Source organism: Gopherus evgoodei, chromosome 7 (assembly GCF_007399415.2).
Source record: "Gopherus evgoodei ecotype Sinaloan lineage chromosome 7, rGopEvg1_v1.p, whole genome shotgun sequence".
Lineage (NCBI taxonomy): Eukaryota > Metazoa > Chordata > Testudines > Testudinidae > Gopherus > Gopherus evgoodei.
This window is the reverse complement of record NC_044328.1, coordinates 5,131,447-5,155,912: the sequence shown is the minus strand read 5'-3', so window position 1 is coordinate 5,155,912 and position 24,466 is coordinate 5,131,447. Positions and strand designations below refer to the sequence as shown.

At 43.2% G+C, this 24,466-nt stretch overlaps 1 protein-coding gene across 3 annotated transcripts in view; it reads left to right on the top strand.

Annotated features, from left to right (window-relative positions):
- Window positions 1-24,466, top strand: part of PCGF6 (polycomb group ring finger 6) — a 49,425-nt gene that overhangs the window by 12,504 nt on the left and 12,455 nt on the right. For 2 of the 3 annotated variants that reach the window (XM_030568538.1, XM_030568541.1), the window contains 3 exons: window positions 324-432; window positions 6,048-6,075; window positions 14,779-14,877. In XM_030568538.1, the coding sequence (XP_030424398.1) occupies window positions 324-432; window positions 6,048-6,075; window positions 14,779-14,877 (236 nt within the window). Of the gene's footprint in view, window positions 1-323; window positions 433-6,047; window positions 6,076-14,778; window positions 14,878-16,649; window positions 18,295-24,466 lie in introns of those variants that run through there. The other variant, XM_030568539.1, reaches the window with a different exon arrangement.

The window sequence follows — 24,466 nt, the reverse complement described above, 5'->3', positions numbered from 1 at the left end:
AAGTGTTAATTAAGGTAAGAAATAACCTAAATGATAAGATAATTAAATTATTGTACAAGAACTTTAAAGATGCTGTTAGAAGTTGAAAGATACATGTGTAAATGTCCCATTGTGACATAAACTACTGTTCAGAAAGACGGTATGCTGTATGGTAGGAAAATACCATTATTGACACTCATACAAAATATATAGTTTTTAGGACCTGAATTAATGAAAGTCATAATTGAGCTGTGTGATTATTTAGGCCTCATTGTTTGTCTTGTATATCACATACAGTGCACTTCAGTACCTGATATATTTTTTCATCACTTTGATTTCTTTAGCTGTCCCACAGCCAGTCCCTGTGAGCAGAGGAAGACCTCGGAAAGTCTTGGGATCAGTGTTTCGAATCCCACCAGAACTTGACGTCTCACTGCTTTTGGAGTTCATTGGGTGAGTCAAACAAAGACCTGCAGCAACTTGTGTAAAACTGTAAGAGTGTGTGAAATGTGAGCATCATACTTAGACTTTGGAATAACTGTAATGGGAGGGTTTTTTAAAAGTATCTGTCTGGTGGTGACAGGGTCCCCAAGGTGCAACCTGGACCGTGGGATTGCTGAGCCCTCTGTTCCACCAACCCAGTTTGCTTCTTGCACTGTGATGCAGATGTCAAGCTACAAACCTCTGATAGGCACTGCACTTACACAGGCAGGAACGCGCCCAGCTGTGTTACATGAATGATCTCCCAGCCACTCATTGAACTATCAGTTTAGAGGCTCCAGCCAGTTCTCCCCAGCTCCCTAGCCTTGTACATCAGAACTCATAGAGTCATAGACTGTATCGTCTTGCACTGGTCCGAAGCCTGACCAGCGTAAGTTTGTTACTTAGTTCTTCACTTCTTCATAGGACAGTGGACATGCACCAGCCTTTGTAACCTAAGCTGAGATTTCCCAAGCACTTTTGACAAACTCACTGGTAAGGCTAAAACATGTGAGTTACCACACTGAGTCTCTATTATTCCAATCACATCATAGTTCCTTGATTGTCCCAGACTTCCAATTCTTCCTGCTTGTTTCCCGGGTTTCTTGCATTCGTGTACAGGCTCGTAAGTAACTAGCTGATTGCCTTACTTTCTCAGTATGAATCAGGAGGCCTCCCATGTTGCACCCTCCTCTCGGTATCCCACTTACCTCAGGGCTTAGGTCTCCATCCCCCGGCAAACCTAGTTTAAAGCCCTCCTCACTAGGTTAGCCAGCCTGCCTGCGAAGATACTCTTCCCTCTCTTCGTTAGGTGGATCCCATCTCTTTCTAGCAATCCTTCCTGGAACAACATCCACAGTTTAAGAATCCAAAGCCCTCTCTCCAACACCACTTGCATAACTATGCATTTACCTCCGCAATTCGATGGTCCCTACCTGGGCCTTTTCCTTCAACAGGGAGGATGGAGGAGAACACGACTTGTGCCTCAAACTCCTTGATCCTTCTTCCCAGAGTCATGTAGTTTTCAGTGACCTGCTCAAGATCATTCTTGGCAATATTCTTGGTGCCCACGTGGAGAAGTAGGAAGGGGTAGTGGTTCGAGGGCTTGATCAGTCTCAGCAGACACTCCATCACGTCCTGAATTCTAGCTCCAGGCAAGCAGCACACTTCTCGAGTTTCTGAGTCTGGGCGGCAGATGGATGACTCCGTCCCCTTTAGGGGGATGACTCTGTTCCCAACAACCACCACCACCACTCTCCTGCTGTCAGCAAATATCCAGCAATCCCACTGGCAAAGTCTCATATCCCCCTCTAGTGCTGGCCCATGTAGAGGATGACAATTTACTAGTGCTGTCTGGTACTCCATTAGCTCAAGTGACTGAGGATTGTGCAGTCATTCCAAAGGTTCTCACCAGCTGATGAACCATATGGATGTCAGTGTGATGAGATTTATTTTATTTAATTTTAAGTCTAGGAAATTGCACACACAAAACTACATTAAAAGGACATTATTACAGTTGCAAAGTCAAGCACTGAAAAGTTAAGAAATGCCAGAATTAAGGTTGCCTGTGTAATCTTAATTTGCTCCCACCCCGACACCTCCTGTTCCTCTGCATTTTGCATTTAATTATGTAATCACATAATATTTTCACAGGACGCCTGCATCATTCAACACAGAGGGTAGACCATGCTTTAGGAATGAATTAGGGGTATGTAGTGAAATAAGCACATCTGTAGGACCCCTTGCCTCCTTTGTTGCAGAAGTTGAAAGGTGTATGGTGAATGAGATGAGATTTCAGGAAAAGACAGGATGGCGTTCTGGTTAAGGCAATTGAATACTGCCTTGGTAAATTGGATTCTATCTCTATCTCTGCCAAAGACTTTCTCTGTGAGGCTGTACAAGTCACTTAAACATCTGTTCACAGGTGGTCACTAGTTATTTGTTCCTTTTTTTTTTCCTGGATTTCTGACTCAACACCCAGGAGTCTGATTTGCAGAAGTGCTGAGCAGTCACAATGGGAGCTGTGTTTTGAACATCTGAAGTACTATAGTATGCAATCAAGTCTTCAGTGTCTCAAATTGGGCACCCAAAATTTGTGGGTACATTTGATCTTAATCTCTGTGCCTCAGTTCCCCATCTGTAAAATGGGGCTAATGACCCTTCATCTCACAGGAGCGTTCTGAAAATAAATTAATGTTTGTGAAGCATTTGGATCCCATAGTGGTGAGCACCATAGAAAAGTCCATGAGGAAATTAGAAATTCTGTGTGCAGAGCAAGGTCTGAATATTTTGTAGTAAATAAAGCTTGGGGCCACACTGAACAATGAGAAAACAATATATTGAATTGACAACCTTAATTCTGGTCTCTCCTAGCTTTTGAGTGATTGATTTTGCAAACTTAATAATATTCCTTTATCTCGTATTTTAACGTGCTTCTCTACCATAATCAGTGTGATATAACAATATATGTTCCACTAGCACAATACATGCAGGTTCCCATTAACTTCAGGCCCATCCCATTGCAAGATTGGGACCTAAGCTTGATAGAAAACATTGCTGTCTTATACCACAGGGTGGCAGAGACAACTTGCACAGAGTATAAAGTGACAGATTGGGTACATTTACATTCTTTCCAGCTCAGATAGTACATTGGCAAATGTTCACCTTTCTGGATCTATAAAAATGTAATTGGTAACTTGCAACTTCTTAAAAACTGGAATACTGTTTTAGCACAAAATGTCCTTTAAAGGCAACGCATCAATGCTACAATTTTTTTGAAGGAAAGATATGCTTTTGAGAACTTAAGTAATGTTTAGTGATTGTAGAGAAAGCTTCTTGACACTGCCTGGCCTTAACTGTAAAATAATTTGCAGTTTGGGTTAATTTTAGAAAAGTAAATCTATTTAAATTAGCCCCTGTTTAACAGTAGTAACAAGGAGCCTTTTTTTTTGTAGGTGAGTGTCTTTTTTTTTTTTTTTTTTTTAACCTTTGCTCTTAGGCAGATGTTTACAAATTGCAGATGTTGTAAAAAAATGTTCTGCTTTCCTCTTCAGAACTTAACATCAGAAATAACTTGCCCAGGAAATGGAGGGAGAGATTATGAAGTCTCAGTGACTAAAGAAAACTTTAAAAGTGTTGGGTTAACCAGTCAGAGTTTTTTACGTTAAAAATTTGCTCCCAAATTCCTTGTATTATGGTCTCAGAGCACATGAAATGGTTAAATATTTTCTGTAGCAGTGGAAATGGATCAGAGAGAGGCACTCCTGGAACGGAAATGCTTATCACCTTTTTTTTCTTCTGATAACATTATTCTTCAGTCCCTTTTAAAATCATTCTGACGGTACTCTCCTGTCCAATCTCAGACACACGTACAGATAATGAATAAAGTGAGGCATTCTGGAAGATAAAATTCTAGCCTGTGTGATTCTGTCCCCACACCTAGGAAAAGGCAGCTAATCTTTTAAAATACATTTCAGCAGCTGATTGTAATGCTGGTTTTATTCAGCTCTCTGTCTCGTGGTAGGCAAATATTGGAGATGGCGATACCTAAATATAGCAATCTAAAGCTTCACTCTAACATTTGGTCCGTGTAGGCATTGCAAAGACATTTTTCTCTGTTACGTGTATGGGATCTCTAGCAATTATAATCAATAAACATTCAATGGGCAGTGCTTGATTCTGCTTCTTCCAAGACAGACTAAAAGTGCTGCATTATTTCTCTTACACATCCTTAGCTGACACACAAATAATGAGACCCGAGGAAGCAGGCATTGTTCATGGTGAAAGCCATCCTTTTAAAGAGAATTTTTAATAGGTAAAACTCTGTTGGCTTGTTTTTCCTCTGTTGAACTATTAGCTGGAATTCTTCTCTGCCCCACTCTCACCACCTTAAAATGTACAGTAGTGTGCTGTTGTCCAGACATAGTCCCTGATCAGTTGATGTGTTAACCAGTGTAGCTCTTGATTTACACTAGCTGCGAATTTGTCTCTCTTTGGGGGAGAGGGGGTTGGCCATTTCTTTTTTGTTTTCATCTGAAGCATTTGGTATTATCCTTCTTTCCTAGATCGTGTCTGCACTAATCAACATATTTGTACTACTCCTGGGGAATTCTGCGCCATTGCGCATGTGCAGAATTCATATACTCTGCAGATTGTTTTTCTCTGCAGACTATAGATTCTGCTGGAGAGGCGATGCAGCTACACCATTTGCCCACCAGGGGCTGCTGTGGCACCAGAAAAGAGGGCAGCCAACTAGCACAGAGGCTGCAATCCTCACAGTGGGGCCAGATGAGGAGGCACAGGATGGACAGAGAGGGGCAGACGGGGCTTCTGGGGTTGTCACAGACTAGGGCTAGTGGGGGGACAGAGTGAGGCATGGGTCAGGAGCTAGTGGGGTGACCGTATTGAGCCAGAGGCAGAATGGATGGCGGGGCAGTGGATGCAGAAGGAACACATGGGGACAGGGACGGATGTGCCTGACTGAATGGGAGAGACTAAGAGTTTGCCAGGGTCTGCATGAGGGAGGCTCTCTAACAATTCCTCACCCTCCCACCCAAAAAAAACCCCAAACTGTTCCATGCTTCTCCCACCCACACCCAGGTTCACTGCCAGAGTCCTTCCCAGCAGTTACTTCCCTCAGCTCCTCTGTTACCCTTGACTCCCCCAAGCCTTTGCACTGTTTTTGAGAGGTGCAAGAAATATGTTTCTGTATTGTAGTTTAAATGAATTATTACTCAAAGTTCTGTATTAATATGCCTAGTAAGGAATCTATTGTCAAAAATATATATCCCAAATCTTTTTTTTTTTTTTTTGGTCTGTATTGTTAGACATACTTGCTGACAGGTATTTTGAAATAAATTATCAGAATAACTGAAACTGGCATGGTTATATTGTGTTATTTTGACAAATAAAATATGCAGAATTTTAAAATATTGTGCACAGAATTTTTATTTTTTTGGCAACAAATTTTTTATTTTATCAGTGCAGAATTCCCCTAGGAGTAATGTACTCTGAAAGGTCAATGTTTAGGCCCAGGCATCTCTCTAGAATAGTATGAGGTGCTCTGTCAGTACTATTGAGCACTGTCTATTAGGAGCTTAGATACCAGTGATAAGCACAGTATAAATACCTAGACAGCAATGTTTGTAACCTTTGGAAGACATTTTTATTTTTCTTGTTATCCATGCTATTTTTTTGTTCCAAACCACTCCTAAGAAAGTTAATGTTATATCTGATAGTTTACAGTATATATGAGATCTGAGTGTGTTATTCTGGCTTATTTGTTTTGTTTTCACTTCAGAGTGGCAGATTTAAATCTGAAAAAGATATAAAGGGTTTATCTGACAGGAATACAATAGAGGAGAAAAAGGATCAACTATATTAATGCGATCTATTTGTATTTCATTTATCATTAGCAATTCAATTAAAAGGAAGTACCTTGGTTGTGGTTTTTTGGTTTGTAAGAGTATTTCATGCACCAAAACTGTGTAATATGGTTGTGGTTTATTAATTATAGTAACTTGAGTTTGCTAATAACTATGTTGCTTAGAGATATTATCGATTATGTTAACTTTTCTCTTGTCTTTCAGAGCTAATGAAGGCGCAGGGAATTTTAAGGTATGGATGTGGCTTGAATTTATTTTCCTATACATTACACTTGGGAAATTTGTATAACTTTAATTTAGCTCATCCAGGTTTGCCTTGCACTAGAAGTACACCTGGACACCCAATCTGGAGTTTACCCAGTGGAGTATAAGGTGATATTGGGCAACATTGTACTTTGAAATCCATCATTGCATAATGTCACAAAATGTGGCAAGAAGAGAGACTAAAAAAGCAGGAAAATAATCTTTTAATATGGGAGAATGGAACATAATAAAACTGACTAGTCTTGCTTGTTGCTTCAGGCTCTGTCTCTGGGGGACGAGTGCCCTTGTTGTCTGTGCCTTTAGTTGGAATTCTGCCCAAAGGAGTAGCCGTGCCCAGAATGTTGCAGTTTTTTTGGTTTTTGTTTTGTTTTTAAATCTCTGATTTGTTCTGGAAGAGGTAGTTTATAATGTGTGTTTGTGTATTTATCAACCAAGAGGTAGTAGTCTTGAATTCTAATGTATAACCACAGAAGGAAGATGGAAGGCACAAAAAAATACTTGTGCATAATTGCTAGGCAGCTAAATAGACTTCCCTAGTCAGTTGCTAGTTCACTCTCACCTTGATCTCTCTGTTAAAGACATTCATCTCTTCTGTGAATGGAGGTTACTGAATTGGAAAAGAAATACAGCTCTGCAGTATTGCAATGTAGAGTGAATGAAAACTTGTTCTACTGTGCCAAATCAGTGTAGTGTCACAATGTGAAACTGGCCATCTCTTGCTGCCTTCTCCATAATTTGGCAGGCTGTAATTAAGGATGTGCAAAGTGTATCATTTCAGTATGTGAATAAATACATTAGAAACAGGCTCTATTCAAGCCAAGCAATAGATAATTTAAAGTTTTATGTAATCACATATTACATTTTATCTTTTATGGCATCAGGATGTTAGGAATAAAAGGCTGTGGAACAGCACAGAGTAGCAGATTGTAAAAGAGAAACTAAACATGGGTATATTTAGAACTGAGATATGCAACCTTAATATTTAAGAATGGGAGCAAACAGCATTTTACTAACATACCACATATAAATTGTCTTAATTCTTTCCCATCCTTTCTCCTTTGCCTCATCTTTATTTTTAGCTGGGTTGATTCCTGTCCAGACTGCAGGCACAAATCTGAATAGGTGCAACGCAGGTGCAACTACTCACCTTTAAGATTTATTAATCCTTATGATAGAGCTTAATCGCCAACTGAGAACAGGGCCCCACTGTACTGGGCACTCTACCAACACTGAAATGAGATTGTCCCTGTCCCAAAGAGCTTAGCTGAGCCTACAATTGAATTGTGAATGTAGATTTTGTGAATGAGAAAGTAATCTGCAGAGAGAAGGTTGCCTTCCTGAAAATATCTCCAGCCAAGTTGCTTTCTCTACATTGTTCTCTCCGCCTCGAGTGGTTTTTCTGCTCCTTTTTTGTCTCTTGCATTGTTTCTTTGTTTCTGCCCCTTACCTCTGTTTCACCCTCATTCTCTTTGCCTTGGATTGATCCCATCTCCCCATCAATTCTTTGCTCAGCCTTCTGGATTTGAAGAGATGTACATGGTTTCACGGTAGATGTAACATTAGCTTACACATTTAGTTTAAAGCAATTCAGCCATTCTACTAGCACAGAAAAAAATCTCCAGTACTGAAAAATGTCCATATGAGATGTATATTTGTTCCCTACAATAAAAACATTTGTAAGGGGCACTAAAAAGTCTAAAACATAAGAGGGAAATAAAAAACATTTACTGAGGTTTATGTGCATGCACAGTGACCACCTTCCATAGGGAGTTTTCCCTCATTTTCATACTATGTTTCTAAACTATGCAGATGGCACCTCTTAGTTCATATAATGGCTTCAGAGGAAGCTGTTCAGATGTAGGCACTGAATACAGATTAACTCCCCCTAAAGTTAAATGCATTTTATATTATTAATACACATCAACAACATACATTACTTAGATATTCAGAGATTATGCAAACTCATAAACTCTAGGACTGGAAGGGACCTCGAGAGGTCATCGAGTCCAGTCCCCTGCCCTCATGGCAGGACCAAATACTGTCTAGACCATCCCTAATAGACATTTATCTAACCTACTCTTAAATATCTCCAGAGATGGAGATTCCACAACTTCCCTAGGCAATCTATTCCAGTGTTTAACTACCCTGACAGTTAGGAACTTTTTCCTAATGTCCAACCTAAATCTCCCTTGCTGCAGTTTAAGCCCATTGCTTCTTGTTCTATCATTGGAGGCTAAGGTGAACAAGTTTTCTCCCTCCTCCTGATGACACCCTTTTAGATACCTGAAAACTGCTATCATGTCCCCTCTCAGTCTTCTCTTTTCCAAACTAAACAAACCCAATTCCTTCAGCCTTCCTTCATAGGTCATGTTCTCAAGACCTTTAATCATTCTTGTTGCTCTTCTCTGGACCCTCTCCAATTTCTCCACATCTTTCTTGAAATGCGGTGCCCAGAACTGGATACAATATTCCAGCTGAGGCCTAACCAGCGCAGAGTAAAGCAGAAGAATGACTTCTCATGTCTTGTTTACAACACACCTGTTAATGCATCCCAGAATCATGTTTGCTTTTTTTGCAACAGTATCATACTGTTGACTCATATTAAGCTTGTGGTCTACTATGACCCCTAGATCTCTTTCTGCCATACTCCTTCCTAGACAGTCTCTTCCCATTCTGTATGTGTGAAACTGATTGTTCCTTCCTAAATGGAGCACTTTGCATTTATCTTTATTGAACTTCATCCTGTTTACCTCAGACCATTTCTCCAATTTGTCCAGATCATTTTGAATTTTGACCCTGTCCTCCAAAGCAGTTGCAATCCCTCCCAGTTTGGTATCGTCCGCAAACTTAATAAGCATACTTTCTATGCCAACATCTAAATCGTTGATGAAGATATTGAACAGAACCGGTCCCAAAACAGACCCCTGCGGAACCCCACTTGTTATACCTTTCCAGCAGGATTGGGAGCCATTAACAACTACTCTCTGAGTACGGTTCTCCAGCCAGTTATGCACCCACCTTATAGTAGCCCCATCTAAATTGTACTTTCCTAGTTTATCTATAAGAATATCATGCGAGATCGTATCAAATGCCTTACTAAAGTCTAGGTATATCACATCCACCACTTCTCCCTTATCCACAAGGCTCGTTATCCTACCAAAGAATGCAATCAGATTAGTTTGACACGATTTGTTCTTTACAAATCCATGCTGGCTATTCCCTATCACCTTACCACCTTCCAAGTGTTTGCAGATAATTTCTTTGATTACCTGCTCCATTATCTTCCCTGGCACAGAAGTTAAACTAACTGGTCTGTAGTTTCCTGGGTTGTTTTTATTTCCCTTTTTATAGATGGGCACTATATTTGCCCCCTTCCAGTCTTCTGGAATCTCCCCCATCTCCCATGATTTCCCAAAGATAATAGCTAGAGGCTCAGATACCTCTTCTATTAACTCCTTGAGTATTCTAGGATGCATTTCATCAGGCCCTGGTGACTTGCAGGCATCTAACTTTTCTAAGTGATTTTTGACTTGCTCTTTTTTTATTTTCTCTTCTAAACCTACCCTCTTCCCGTAAGCATTCACTATACTAGACATTCCTTCAGACTTCTCAGTGAAGACTGAAACAAAGAAGTCATTAAGCATCTCTGCCATTTCCAAGTCTCCTGTTACTGTTTGCCCCTCCTCATTGAGCAGTGGGCCTACCCTGTCCTTGGTTTTCCTCTTGCTTCTAATGTATTGATAAAAAGTCTTCTTGTTTCCCTTTATTCCCATAGCTAGTTTGAGTTCATTTTGTGCCTTTGCTTTTCTAATCTTGCCTCTGCATTCCTGTGTTATTTGCCTATATTCATCCTTTGTAATCTGACCTAGTTTCCATTTTTTATATGACGCCTTTTTATTTTGTAGGGCACGCAAGATTTCGTGGTTAAGCCAAGGTGGTCTTTTGCCACACTTTCTATCTTTCCTAACCATCGGAATAGCTTGCTTTTGGGCCCTTAATAGTGTCCCTTTGAAAAACTGCCAACTTTCTTCAGTTGTTTTTCCCCTCAATCTTAATTCCCATGGGACCTTACCTATCAGCTCTCTGAGCTTACTAAAATCCGCCTTCCTGAAATCTATTGTCTCTATTCTGCTGTACTCCCTTCTACCCTTCCTTAGAATTGCAAACTCTATGATTTCATGATCACTTTCACCCAAGTTTCCTTCTACTTTCAAATTCTCAACAAGTTCCTCCCTATTTGTTAATATCAAGTCTAGAACAGCTTCCCCCCTAATAGCTTTTTCAACTTTCTGAAATAAAAAGTTGTCTGCAATGCAGTCCAGGAACTTATTAGATAGTCTGTGCCCCGCAGTGTTATTTTCCCAACATATATCTGGATAGTTGAAGTCCCCCATCACCACCAACTCTTGGGCTTTGGATGATTTTGTTAGTTGTTTGAAAAAAGCCTCATCCACCTCTTCCACCTGATTAGGTGGCCTGTAGTAGACTCCCAGCACGACATCACCCGTGTTTTTTTACCCCTTTTAGCCTAACCCAGAGACTCTCCACACTTCCGTCTCCTATGTCCATCTCCACCTCAGTCCAAGTGTGTACATTTTTAATATATAAGGCAACACCTCCTCCCTTTTTCCCCTGTCTATCCTTCCTGAGCAAACTATACCCATCCACACCAACATTCCAGTCGTGTGTATTATCCCACCAAGTTTCAGTAATGCCAATAATGTCATAGTTGTATTTAGTTATTAGCACTTCCAGTTCTTCCTGCTTATTACCCATACTTCTTGCATTTGTATATAGGCATCTAAGATACTGGTTTGATCTTGCCTCCCAGCTTTTCCCTGACCTTCCTTTCTCTCTGCCATTATAGCCCGTGCTCCCTCCTGTTTCCAACCCATCTCCCAGGTCTTGTTCCCCACTTACCTGTGGGCTTTGCTCACCTGTCCCCGTCGAACCTAGTTTAAAGCCCTCCTTACTAGGTTAGCCAGTCTGTGTGCAAATAAGGCCTTTCCCCTCTTCGAAAGGTGAACGCCATCTGTTCCTAGCAGTCCTTCCTCGAATAGCATCCCGTGGTCGAGGAAGCCAATGCCCTCCTGGTGACACCATCTTCGCAGCCAGGCATTCACCTCCACGATGCATCTGTCTCTGCCCGGACCCCTACCTTCAACAGGAAGAATCGAAGAGAATACCATCTGCGCTCCAAACTCCTTAACCCGTACTCCCAGAGCCCTGTAGTCACTCTTGATCTGCTCAGTGTCACACCTCGCAGTATCATTTGTGCCCACATGGATGAGTAGCATGGGGTAGTAGTCAGAAGGCCGGATAATCCTCGACAATGCCTCTGTAACATCTCGGATACGGGCCCCTGGCAGGCAGCATATCTCCCGGGATGAACGGTCAGGGCGACAGATGGGTGTCTCCGTCCCCCTCAGCAGAGAGTCTCCAACCACCACTACCCTATGTTTCTTATCAGTGGTGGCAGCAGACCTCCCAGCCTTAGGGGTATGAGGCTTCACCCCCTTAACTGTTGGGGGTGATTCCTTCTCTCCTGTATCAAGAAGAGCATAACGGTTATCTTTTACCACATCAGGAGGGTTTGCAGCAGGGCTGGAGCACTGCCTGCTGCTAGAAGTAACCAGCTGGCTGTGTCCACCCTGAGCCGCCTCCTCCACTGGTGTGTCGGTAGTCCTGTGAACTGGGACAGCACCGTCAGCTGTCTCCACATGGATACTGTCCAGGAATTGCTCATGGATATGGATGATCCTCAGCCTAGCCACCTCCTCCTGTAGCTCTCCCACCTGCTGCCTGAGAGATTCCACCAGTAGGCACCTTTCACATTGGATGCCACCCCCAGCCTGGATATCAGTAAGTGGAAATTGCAAATTACAGTCTTTGCAAGCCCACACCAGAATCTGAGTAAAAGCATCCATGCTTTGGTGCTCTGTCTGGCTACAGGCGCAGGTGGAGGAGACAGAAGCAGTGCTGGCACAGGTGTTGCGGGTCCTCCTCACCATTGTAAGCCTCCCTCTGTCAAACTCTCAAATTCCCGTCTACAGCTCCCTGTCCGCTCTGCTGTAAACAGAAAGGTTTTGGTTATAGCTCAGTTTATAGGTTCAGGGGACCAATGGGTCACAGATGGGACCGACAAGGGACCCCCCCCCTCCCTTCCTACTCCCCTTCCAAACTCCCTTGCAAAACTCCCTGGTCGCTTGTGCGCAGTTTTATAAAGCCCTGGCCTGAATGAATGCCCCGCCCACTGGTTAAGGCTCAGCCAATTACCAGAGGCTTCTAGCTTTCAAACCTTCCTGGTAGCTCTGCCTCCAACTGCCAGCTACAGCACACGGTCCTTCAAACAAACAAACCAAACAGACTGACAAACACAAGCTCAGCACACAGCCAGTAACCCCCAAAGACAAACGCAAACACTGCAGACAGTCACTTACCCCACAGATGCTGTATGTGCTCCTCCTTCACCTGCAGAACTCCCAGCTACATCTGTCACTCAGCCTCCTGATGTGTAGTTTCAGAGCCAAATAGTATGTCAGTGCCGTGATTTTTCCTTTTGGGGACAGTACAATTTGTATTTGTTTAGAATTGAAATTGAAGGTGGGAAATTAGGAGTCAAATCAAATTTGACCCAAAGGTTAGGTTTCATGAAACATTTATCTTACAACAGCTGAACTGGTGCATGAGAACAGAGAAACTGCAAAAATAAATTGCATAGACAATAATAGGTTTTGATTTTTGAAACACTTTCTATTTGAATAATCTAAGATGATGTTTGTGACATAGGTAAGGAAATTGATTATTTTTGTAACCTGATCCTACCCCTTTTTAAGCCATAAGTATGGGGTTCCAGTAACATTCTGACTGAAACTCAGCTTTAATTCAGAAGTCTTCTACAAACACTGAGTTCTACCAGCTTTTATTCACCATGCGCTGTATTTCACAAATAGTTCCACTGGTGCCAGTTGGACTGTTAACAGACTAAGATACTAACATGGATGAAGGTGGCAGAATTGTGCCCTCAAAGAATCACCTTCAACTCCCTTGAATACCTTTACTGGTTGTTTTTCTACATCACTTTCCACTTCCTTGCTATGTCATTAATAGGCCCCCAATTACTCCTCTGTTTTCATTTCCTCCTCTCTCTCCCCGCCCCCTTATGCTCTTATTCCTTTCCCCACACTACCTCTCTTCTCACTCTTGGCTTCATGCTTTTCTGCTTCTTCCAGCCAAGCTAAATCTCCATGTTTAAATCCTTCCTTCAGACCCATTTCTTGTGAAACCTCTCTACCTGGAATCCCTATCAGCATTGTCCCCTAATCATCTTCCTTCTGCATTATTCTCCTGTATATCTGAGTTAGATTGTGAGCTCCACCGGTCAGGGGACTTTTTTTGTGTGTGTGTTTTGTGTGTTCTATAAACAATGCTCCCATTCGTGCTGTACACCAAGCTACAATAGCATAGGTCAGCAAAGTAGTTCTGACTCTGTTTCTGACTTCTAGGCATCATTGTTTGAACATGCTAGCTATATTATTACAGGTGGAATAAATATGTGTGTCTGTGACTTAAATCAGAGTAGCTTGGCCCTTCCTGTTCATTGTACTCTTTGTATTGGGAATATGGCTTGGCTAGTAAATCACAGCTGTCCATAATTTTAATGTAAAAAATCCAATTAATTAGGACAAAGGGAAATCCATTTATCATGTTTTGTGCTGCAATCTGTTCTGTCTTTGTGCCTCTTCTTAGTACTCACCCAAATCATCAGGCAGCTGTTTACCATTTTATCTGTGAAAAAAAATCCTTAAAAAAAAAAATCTTCAAGAATGGCATAATAAACGTCATGTTGTTACAGTCCTCCCCATGGAAATACTTGGAAATGACAGTAAAAACCTCCCAACCAGTCTAGCCATTGTATTCCTCACTGTGATGCATTGAGTTGAAAATGATTCTGGGATTCAGAAAGTGCTAATCTACAGCAGAACTGAAACATCACTTATAAGAGGCTTAAAAAAAATTAGGCTGAGTGGGCTGGGAAATACCAGAGGGTTTCATTTTCTCAGTGTAGCTCTGAAGTGTGGCCTGAGCTCATTGGCATGACCCCCAATTTTTAAAACGTCCTTTTGTGCCAGGGGCAGGCAAGTTGCTCCTTTGCTCATAGATGAAGAGAGGTATTTAACATACTACATGATAGCAATTTAATATCTGTGCTGTAGTAAATTATGTACAGCATCTGTGCTGCCTGGTAATTAAAAAGGAAATTGGCACGCAAACTTGGAACTCCGTCCTGCTCTTATTGACGTCAGTGCTGGGGTTTGCCATTGATTTAAATAGGAGCAGGATTAGACCCTGGAAGTCTGTTTATTATTTTGTATATAGTGCCTTTCATCCCAAAGTGATCTAGAAACAGGGCAGAGGGGAGCTCAGTCCGAGGGTAGGGGTCTGTTAATGGAGTGGATGGGTGAGCTTCTGTGGCCTGCAATGTGCAGGTCAGACTACGTGATCATGATGGTCCCTTCTGGCCTTAAAATCTGAGTCTGATTCAGCCATCTTCAGCTGTAGTGTGTGGGGCCTTTGAGCGGGGGTTGGGTTTGGGCTGGAGGAATCCTCTGTAGAGAACCCCGGGAAGACTCAGCATTTTTAAGTCGCTTACCATCTGCTCTTTCTGCAGCCATTGGAAAAGAAGTTTGTACGAGTTTCAGGAGAAGCAACCATCGGCCACGTGGAAAAATTCCTGCGAAGAAAAATGGATCTTGACCCGGCTTGTCAGGTAAGTTACAAGAGAGGCATGCAGCCTACATTAGGGTCAAGACTTTTTTTCTTCGTATTTCAAGTGAGTGATGTATTCCATGGCTGCTGGTTCATCCTGATCGTTGCAGTACATGTCTGGCAAACAAGGCTGGCATGTAGGATATGTCTACGCTGCATCTGGAAGTGAGCCTCCCAGCCTGCATCTACAGTGTTTTGTTAGCAGGGCTCTCACTGGCATGCTGAAAATAGCTGTGCAGACATTGCATCTGAGGCTGGAGCTTGGGCTCTCAAGCCTGCGCAACATCGAAGCAACGTCAATACAGCTGTTTGTTAGCGCACTAGTGCAGGCCCCTCTCATGCAAATCTATCAGCCCAGGCTGAGAGGCTTGCTGTCAGGTACAAGGTAGACCAGTGGTTACCAAACCTGGGGACTCTCCCAGTCGATCACGATCTGCAGGTGCGGTGGCGCAGCGGGGCTGCCTGCTGCTAAGGCGGGCTCCCTGCCTGCTGCAGCCCCACACTGCTCCCAGAAGTGGCCAGTACAGCCCTGGGGTGGGGCATGGGGCTGTGTCAGGCGCCAACTGAGGTAAGTGCCGCCTGGCGGGAGGCAGTACCCCAGCCCTGAGCCCCTTTCTGCACCCCACGCCCCTGCCCCAGCTCTGATCCTGCTCCCAGAGCCAGCACCCCATACCCCCTCCTGCACCCCAATCCCCTGCCCCAGCTCTGATCCTGCTCCCAGAGCCAGCACCCCTCACCCCCTCCTGGACCCCAACACTCTGCTCCAGCCCCCTTCTGCACCCAAATACCCTCCTAGAGCTTGCACCCCCCAGCCCCTCCTGCACCCCAATCCCCTGCCTCAGGCTCAGCCCAGAGCCCACCCCCTGCCCCAGCCCAGTGAAAGTGAGTGAGGGTGGGAGAGAGCAAGTGACGGAGAGAGGGGGGCATGGAGTGAGCAAGATGGGGCTTTGGGGAAGGGGCTGGGCCTTGGGGAAGGGTCAGGGTAGATACGGAGTTGCCCTTAAATTAAAAAAGTGATCTTAGGTGTAAAAAGTTTGGAGACCACTGGTGTAGACATGCCCTTAGAGGCCAGAGGCAGAGTCATAGTATTCATCTAATCCAGTAATCAGACCTCTAAAAGCTGGGATTCAGTGTATGTACCAGGGGATCATACAAGATTTAACTGTCTCCACTCAGTGGTAGCGTTTTTTAAATTTTCTGATAATATTCCCAGTGTATCACTTGAATTGTACAGGGTGCTTGACCATAGATGGAGTACATTCAATAAAAGCCCAACAGCATTGCGGCCAAAAGGCACAGAGGGAGGTGGAAGGGAGCATGGGAGGATATGAGAGCAGAGGTACAGGCAGGAGTCGGATTTAGGTGAACACAGCAAGGCTGAACTGAATGTTGAAGGAGGTTCAAGAATATTAGAGGGTGATGAGGGAAGATGGTGATTTTGCATGGGAGGGGGGTGTAATAGAGGAACATCCAAAAGTGGTGCGCAGGGATTTAAATGCCCAGTTCTCATTTATTTCAATGAGACTCACACAGCTAAAACCCCATGCAACTTTTAGGAAATGATTCCAGCTCCTGTTCAGCTAAGAAGGCTGAGGAGTTACATAATGCATAAATGATCTGTCCAGCTGATGACAGGTAACTGGAAATCCAGCTGCTGTTGATGAGAATAGGCAAATTGCAGAAATTAAGTGATGGTCTTGGAGTTGTATTTGTTTGTCTCATATATCTGTTTTTCCCCTTTTTAAGGCAATAAAGTGTTACTGTTTTTTTCAGCACTGAGTCTTTATTCATGCTGCTTGCTGTCCCGTGGTGGCAGTGAAGATTGGATATAAATTATTCATCATCCTGCAGAAACAGCCTAGTTACATTTACTGGTTTCCTCTCAGTAAGAATGTATGTAGCTTCCCATTATAGATAGTGCTGTTTGGGAATTCTAAATAAATAACATTTTTCTTAGACGCAAAGTCAGAGAGAAGCCACAATTCAATTCAGAAATGGATGGTGCTTTTTTTTTATAATTTTTTTTTTTAAAGGCCTCATACTTGGGTCCTAATATTCTGAAGTGCTGGCCACCCACAGCTCCAATGAAAGATGCAGGTGCTCAGCTTTGAAAATCAGGCCGATGCTGTTTTACAGACTTGCTTCTAATTCTGCCAATCTAAAATTCTTCTTGTAGAGTTTAATATGTTGTTTTTCCATTTCCTGTCTCCCAAACTGGGTTCTGTGTTATCCGTTGTAAAATAGATGCTGTGTTTCACCCCAGAGTTAGTTGAATTTCCCTAGTGAATACACTGATTTCTGTATACGGTGTTAGCTAACTTTTTATCAACTGGACTCCTGTAGCTGCTGTGCGATAACTAAAGCACTTGAAAGGACTGACAAAATAACACCTTTGCATGGTGTGCCACGGAGCCTGATAGCTGTGTGAGCTATTTGAGTGCCTAACATTTTGTTTGTCCGTATGCCTGCTGCTCTAGCATTAACTGATTGCTTTGGGATATCTAGGGTTGTGTCACCTCATTGTCTTGACAAGCCGTGTCAAACACAGCTTCCCACTTTAACTGCAATGGGTCAGTAGAGATGAACGGTTATTTCTAATGAAGTGTGCTCAGCACTCATCATAATGGTCTGAGATGAGTTAGAATGGCCAAACTCTCTTGAAATATGACTTGAACTGCATTGTCCCTGTTCACCCAGACAGGACAACAGAGTTCATCATCATTTGAAGCATGACGCTACAGGAAGCTGATGCTGATACCCATTCTCAGACAGGCACACACAATTTTAGCACTAAGTGTGAAAGATAGTCTGTGAAATCAAATTCTATCCTGGGTCATCCACCTTTAGTAATGTAGCTGAGTAAACAACTTCCCCATCCTGCTATCAGGAGCAAGAGGGATGTGTTCATTCTGTTCTCCTGTAAGAAAACCAGAGACTTAACATTTTATGCAGCCAACTGTCAATTAATGTTGACAAGTGCATTGTAAGAGCTTTGAAAGTCTTCTTATGCTGCTCTCATGCTGTGAAAATGTAGGATGATTGCACTGTTTGCGTACTGGCGTGGTGACCCCTGGATCTTTGAAATGACAGTCTGGCTATTGGAATATTTTCTGCTAAGAGCAGCCAAAAAACACCTTGCCAAGAGATTTAGAAAAAAATCTATATAGGGGTATAATGAGCTAAACAGCACAATGGCCAGTTTTTCCACACTGTGAGGGGCAGGAGCATTGCTCTGACTCTAACCCAAGCCTGTTTGCAGTGTGGAAGCGTTACTTGTGTTTCATTGAAGGACTTGTCATTCTTTGAGCATTTTAGTGTACAGTAACGCCTCACTTGATGTTGTAGTCATGTTCCTGAAAAATGCTACTTTAAGCGAAACAATGTTAAGCAAATCCAATTTCCCCATATAAATAATGTAAGTCGGGCGGGGGTGGGGGTTAGGTTCCAGGGAAATTTTTTTTGCCAGACAAAAGACTATATTTTGTATATGTGTGTGCGTATATATGTATACACAAATACACAGTATAAGTTTTAAACAAACAATTTAATACTGGTACACAGTGATGATGATTATGAAGCTTGGTTGAGGTGGAGGAGTCAGAGGGTGGGATATTTCCCAGGGGATGCCTTACTGCTAAATGATGAACTAGCACTCGGCTAAGCCCTCAAGGGTTAACAATTGTTGTTAATGTAGCCTCACACTCTACAAGGCAGCACAAATGGAGGGAGGAGACATCTCATGGCAGAAAGAGACAGAGACACACTGTGTGTGTGTGTGTGTGTGTGTGTGTGTGTGTGTGTGTGTGTGAGAGAGAGAGAGAGAGAGAGAGAGAGAGAGAGAGAGAGAAAGCGAAGGAGAGGGAGGGAGGGAGGGAGAGACAGAGACATACATGATGTGTGAGAGACGCAAGCATTGCCCCTTTAAGTAGTCTGACCCCACTCTAAGTACACTGCCACTCCAAATACATGGCTCTGTGGAGATGGGGGGCAGGAGTGGAGAGCAGAAACAGGGGGAGGGGGACACCCTGACATTAAAACTCCTCTTCCCTCTCCCCCCCCCCCCCCGCAAGCAGGAGGCTCCCGGAAGCAGCTCCAAGGCAGAGAGCAGGAGCAGCACACGGCAGTGTGGGGAGGGACAGCTGAACTGCCCGGCAACTGATAGCCTGCTGGGCCAGCTGCCACACAGGTAACTTAGGGGAGCTGATGGAGGGCTGCCGGTCCACCCTGGTTTTAAGCCCCCACCAGCTAGCTCCTACGGGCTGCTCTTCCTGCAAGCAGTGGACAAAGCAGGTGATTGCCAAACAATGTTATAAGGGAGCATTGCACAACTTTAAACAAGCACGTTCTCTAATTGATCGGCAACGAAACAATGTTAACAGGACAATATTAAGTGAGGAGTTACTGTATTTGTTTCTGCCATTCTGTTCTGAAACACGTGAGGAAAATACTATGTATTCACTGCTCACGACTGTAATCTCTTGCATTCAGATATTTGCCTACATTTACTTGAGATGCTGCCATGCATCCAGTATATTGTAACTGCAATATAAAGAACTGGTGTGGCTATACACTTGTTCATTTAGTCCCTCCTTGCTGTTCGATGGATCTTTCAGTAAAGGCAGCTGCAGTAACCATCTGACCAGCAGAAATATGTACCAGGGACAACACCTTATGACTTTATAGCCCTGGGATTAGGAGTCTCTGGGGACCTTAATTTGGTGTCATTTTATGGAAACTCAGTAAGATGTCACTACAGCAACATGATGATCTTGCTTTTGTCTTAATGAATTATGTTCACAGGGTTGTGGGTTTTACTGTTGTTTTTTTAAGTGCTAGTGGTATGACTTTTTTTTTAAGTAATTCTCTTTCAAAGCACAAACACTGCTTCACTTAGAAAAGTAATTAAACAAAATCATGGCTCTAGAGTTAAACTTTCAAAGGGACTGGAGGTCCGTACTCTTGGTTTCTATTCTATTCCCAGTTCTGCTACTCTCTCTGTGATATTCAGCAAGTCACTTCACCTTCATGCCTCAGCTTCTCCAGCTGCACTTTTGACACCATGTAAAGATCCCGTTCCGTACCTTTATCTAAAATAATGCTGCTGTCATCAGAATTTCTCTATGATTTGACAAAGATTCATCTTGGTATCCTCGTTTTTAAAGACGCGAAAGTTGATGCACAGGCAATGAAGTGACTTGTTCAGCGTAATACATCAAGTTAACAGCAGTTTTGGGAACTGAAATTTAAGTCCTGACTCTGTCCTTTCCTTTATCTGTCTAACCGTGCTCTGTCCCACTTACACAGCATTACAAAATATCCTAGAGAGTCCATTTTCAGTTAAACAGAAAAAAGGTGTTAAAATAAGACTTGACTTGATGGCTTGGAGATGGTGAAGAGTTCCAGATGAATGGGGTTCCTTAATTAAAAGTCTGAACACCCTTTTGCAACATGCACATTCACCTGCGTGTGGAAAATCATGGAGAAGAGAGCAAGGGAAGACCAAGACTAGAGCTTTGGAAGCAATTTCTAAGCCAGTAGATGCAAACTGAATCTGTGAAGAACTTTGGAAAACCAGGAGGGCAATTTTGAAATGGAGGCAATGATAGTAAGCCATTGAAAATGACACAGATTGGCTAGGGGTGATGCACTCCTGTTTCAAAAAATGAAAATGTAGTGAAAACACAAGGAGAGTGAGCCTGAGGTTGATTGCTTGGAGCAAAAAGGTGTTTAATTCTAATACTGTGGATGGGTGGGAGAGAAAGAAATGGTTCACGCCCTTCACTAGAGCATCTGCAGTTTTCAGACAGCAGTTCTGCTTCATGTTGTACGTAGGATAAGCCTTGCTTGGTGGCTGGTCTGAATTCTCTCCTTGAGAGGAAACATCTTGTGATTTTGTGGAAATATTAATTACATTTGGGGCAGGCTCTCTGCATCCTCATGTGGGGACAGAACAAAGTCATGTGCTAAGTCTTCTCTGCTATTTTAGCCAATGTCATTTATCAAGGTATTCGAGAATGTTGTGCCATACCTGTGCTCGAATATATTTCCTTGCTATCTGATGAAGGTCAGCGGGAAAGTATGAGGTCCCTTGTTGGTAGACAAATGGCAGTATGCTTTATTACTTTGAAGGAAACATTTAGTGTAGCCTTTTCATAAGAAACCATTGCTTGACGTTGATCTGGTCAAATATCAACTGGTATCCAGTCTTCCATTTTTGAATAATGTTGTGGCAAGATAGCTCTTGCACTCTTTAGATGCTTCTAAACTCCTTGGCTTTTCTGTACAAGAGTTGTTGGTCTGGAGGGGAGGTTAGACCCGCTGTATGTATGTTTGGGTTTTTGGTTTTATTTTTTCCTATGTCAGATCCTTTCTACCCAAGTAGAAAATCAGATGTTTCTAATCTTTGTGGTTACTGAAAGCGTGTGTAGTGAGGCAACGTGGCTCCCCTCCGCCCTGGAGGAGGAAGAGCCCGGCCAGAGTGGGTGGAGCTAGAGAGCTCTGAGCCTGCCCCTCAAAGGGTCAGGCGGCGACCCGGAACTATAAAGGCTGGACCTCAGAGCTCAGTAGGAGCCCAGCCGCCGGAGAGAGCAGACATCCCTAGGGGAGCTCCGGACTGGAAAGCTGTGGCCCAAGGAGGCTGCCCAGGCTGGCCGGAGCTACCCCGCGCCCGCTACCCGGAGGAGCTGCCGGACCTGCCTGCCAACCAGCTCCTGCCGCGACGAACCCATGCTCCAGGACCCTGTGGAGGCCGACGCCAGGACCCAGGTAGGGACCAAGGGGGAGTGTGGAAGTGGCCCAGGGGCAGCTGACCCCAATCTGGCTGCAGCATTACCAGAGCCTATGTCAGTGTGTTCCGGCCAGGATCCCCACTGACTAAGCAGCGGATCTTCAGCCTCTGCTAGGGCCCCAGGCTGGGATGCAGCGGAGTGGGAGGGCCTGTGTCCCCCCTGCCACCCACTCCTTGAGTGGCAGACTCCCCCTCTCCTGAGGAGGCTAAAGCCTATCATTACTGCTCAGCCCTGCCTGAGGGACTGAGCACCCCTGACTCAGGGCTTGCTAGCCCGCCCTGACCTAGGTCTGGGCTCATAACTGTGTTACTGCTCAGCCCTGCCTGAGGGCCTGAGCACCCCTGACTCAGGGCTTGCTAGCCCGCCCTGACCTAGGGCTGGGCTCATAACTGTGTTACTGCTCAGCCTTGCCTGAGGGCCTGAGCACCCCTGACTCAGGGCTTGCTAGCCCGCCCTGACCTAGGGCTGGGCTCATAACTGTGTTACTGCTCAGCCCTGCCTGAGGGCCTGAGCAATCCTGACTCAGCATTTGCTGCCCCGCCCAGACCTAGGGCCGGGCCTTTAACTGTTATTGTTGCTCAGCCCTGCCTGAGGGCCTGAGCTTCCCGACTCAGTGGTTGTTGCCCCGCCGGAGCCAGGGCCAGACGCAACCACATTGCAACCAACTACTGCAAGGGCTACTGAGGGAGACCCCCTGGCCGGACTAGTTCCCCGGACCCATCCGGGTGTAGCGAGCCGGCGTGGCTGCCCTCTGCCCTGGAGAGAGTTGAGCCTCGGTGAACTCGTGTACATCGTGTAATAACTTTCTGTAACATTCTTAATGCCCCAAATCCATAGTGACTCTGGAGTGCATTCAGACATAGATGAAAATGGTTCCATAAGGGAGCAGAGGAGAGTTAAGTGTTTTGGACAAAGGAAGCAGAGTATAGAATGTATTGTTCAAATGCAAAAAATAAATCTGAAAACTGTCCCTAACTAGTGTGGCACACAAGGGGCATAAACGTCGAGCTGTCATCTTCTTGGTACAGTATTCAGAACTGAAGCTGGCCGTCTGTTGGTAAAGATTCCTAGAGAGAGGGACCAGATGTGCCAATGAAGATCAATAGACTGATGGATCATGTCTTACTTTTGTTTTCCATGATGGATAATAAAACACACATAGTAAAACTAATAGGCTGAATATAAATCAGTGCAGACAGATATCTTTGGGGAAATAAGATATAAAGCCACGTGAGAGAGATTTTAAACATACAAATATGCAAGAGTGGCATGACTGTTTTTTATTGCAGCAAAGAATCCTGTGGCACCTTATAGACTAACAGACATTTTGGAGCATGAGCTTTCTGGGTGAATACCCACTTCGTCAGATACCCATGAAAGCTCATGCTCCAAAACGTCTGTTAGTCTATAAGGTGCCACAGGATTCTTTGCTGCTTTTACAGATCCAGACTAACACAGCTACCCCTCTGATACTTGTTTTTTATTGGTTTGCTATCTAAAATTTTGGCAGTGGATTGAGAAATTGTAACAATGTACATTCTCTGGCAGACCTCCTTGGAGAGTATTAAAGGAGTAATAGTTATTAATTATGACTTTGATAAAGGCATGAAAGTTTTTAGTGTCTTTACTTTGGCTTGATTTCTAAATTTATAATTCAGTGTCCCACATTTATTTACCAATGAGATAGAACTAAAATATTGACTCTGAGTATCTTTTTCAATCACAATTCCAAACTTTATCCTTCTCCTCTAAGGTTTTACCTTAATATATATTGCTGTTTTTTTACATGTTAAAAAAAATCCAAGCCTGCTTAATCATGCTCCTGCAAGCTTCAAAAACCCTTAAGGAATTTCTTGTTGTTTTGTTTTAATTTCTTTCACTCGTCAAAGTCCCTCTCAGCCCTCTTGATTTCCATCTTTCATTTCACCTACCATAGTCTGTGCTTCTTTCTGTTGGCTTCACGTGGGCTCCATTTCCATTTTCTAAAGAATGCCTGTTTGACTCAAATAACTGCTTGAGCCTTACCATTTAAGTATACTGGCTTCTCTTTTTGTTTAGGGGTTATACCGATTTTCTGTGGCTGTACTATATAATGTTTTGTAACATCCATGTTGAGTTTAAGGATTTTTAATTTCCTCACTTCTGATTTGAAGGTTGTTGATTGATTGTCTTCCTTATTGTTTATTTTTATTACTAATTCCCCCTTTCTAAAGTCTAGTATGTCAGTGCAAGTCATTGACATGATTCCTGTCCCAAAAATGTTGAACCGAATTATATTTTAGTAGGGTTGTCAAGCGATTGAAAAAAATAATTGCAATTAATCGCACTGTTGAACAATAATAGAATACTATTTATTTAAATATTTTGGATGTTTTCTACATTTTCAAATATATTGATTTCAATTACAACACAGAAGACAAAGTGTTTATATTTATTTTTGATTACAAGTATTTGCACTGTAAAAAAAAATAGTATTTTTCAGTTCACCTAATACAAGTACTGCAGTGCAGTCTCTTTATCATGAAAGTTGAACTAACAAATGTAGAATTATGTACAAAAAATAACTGCAGTCAAAAATAAAACAATGTAAAATTTTAGAGCCTGGAATTCCACTCAGTCCTACTTCTTGTTCAGCCAGTCGCTCAGACAAACAAGCTGGTTTACATTTGCAGGAGATAATGCTGCCCATTTCTTATTTACAGTGTCTCCTGAAAGTGAGAACAGGTGTTCTCATGGCACTGTTGTGGCTGGCGTCGCAAGATATTTATGTGCCAGATGCGCTAGAGATTCATCTATCACCTC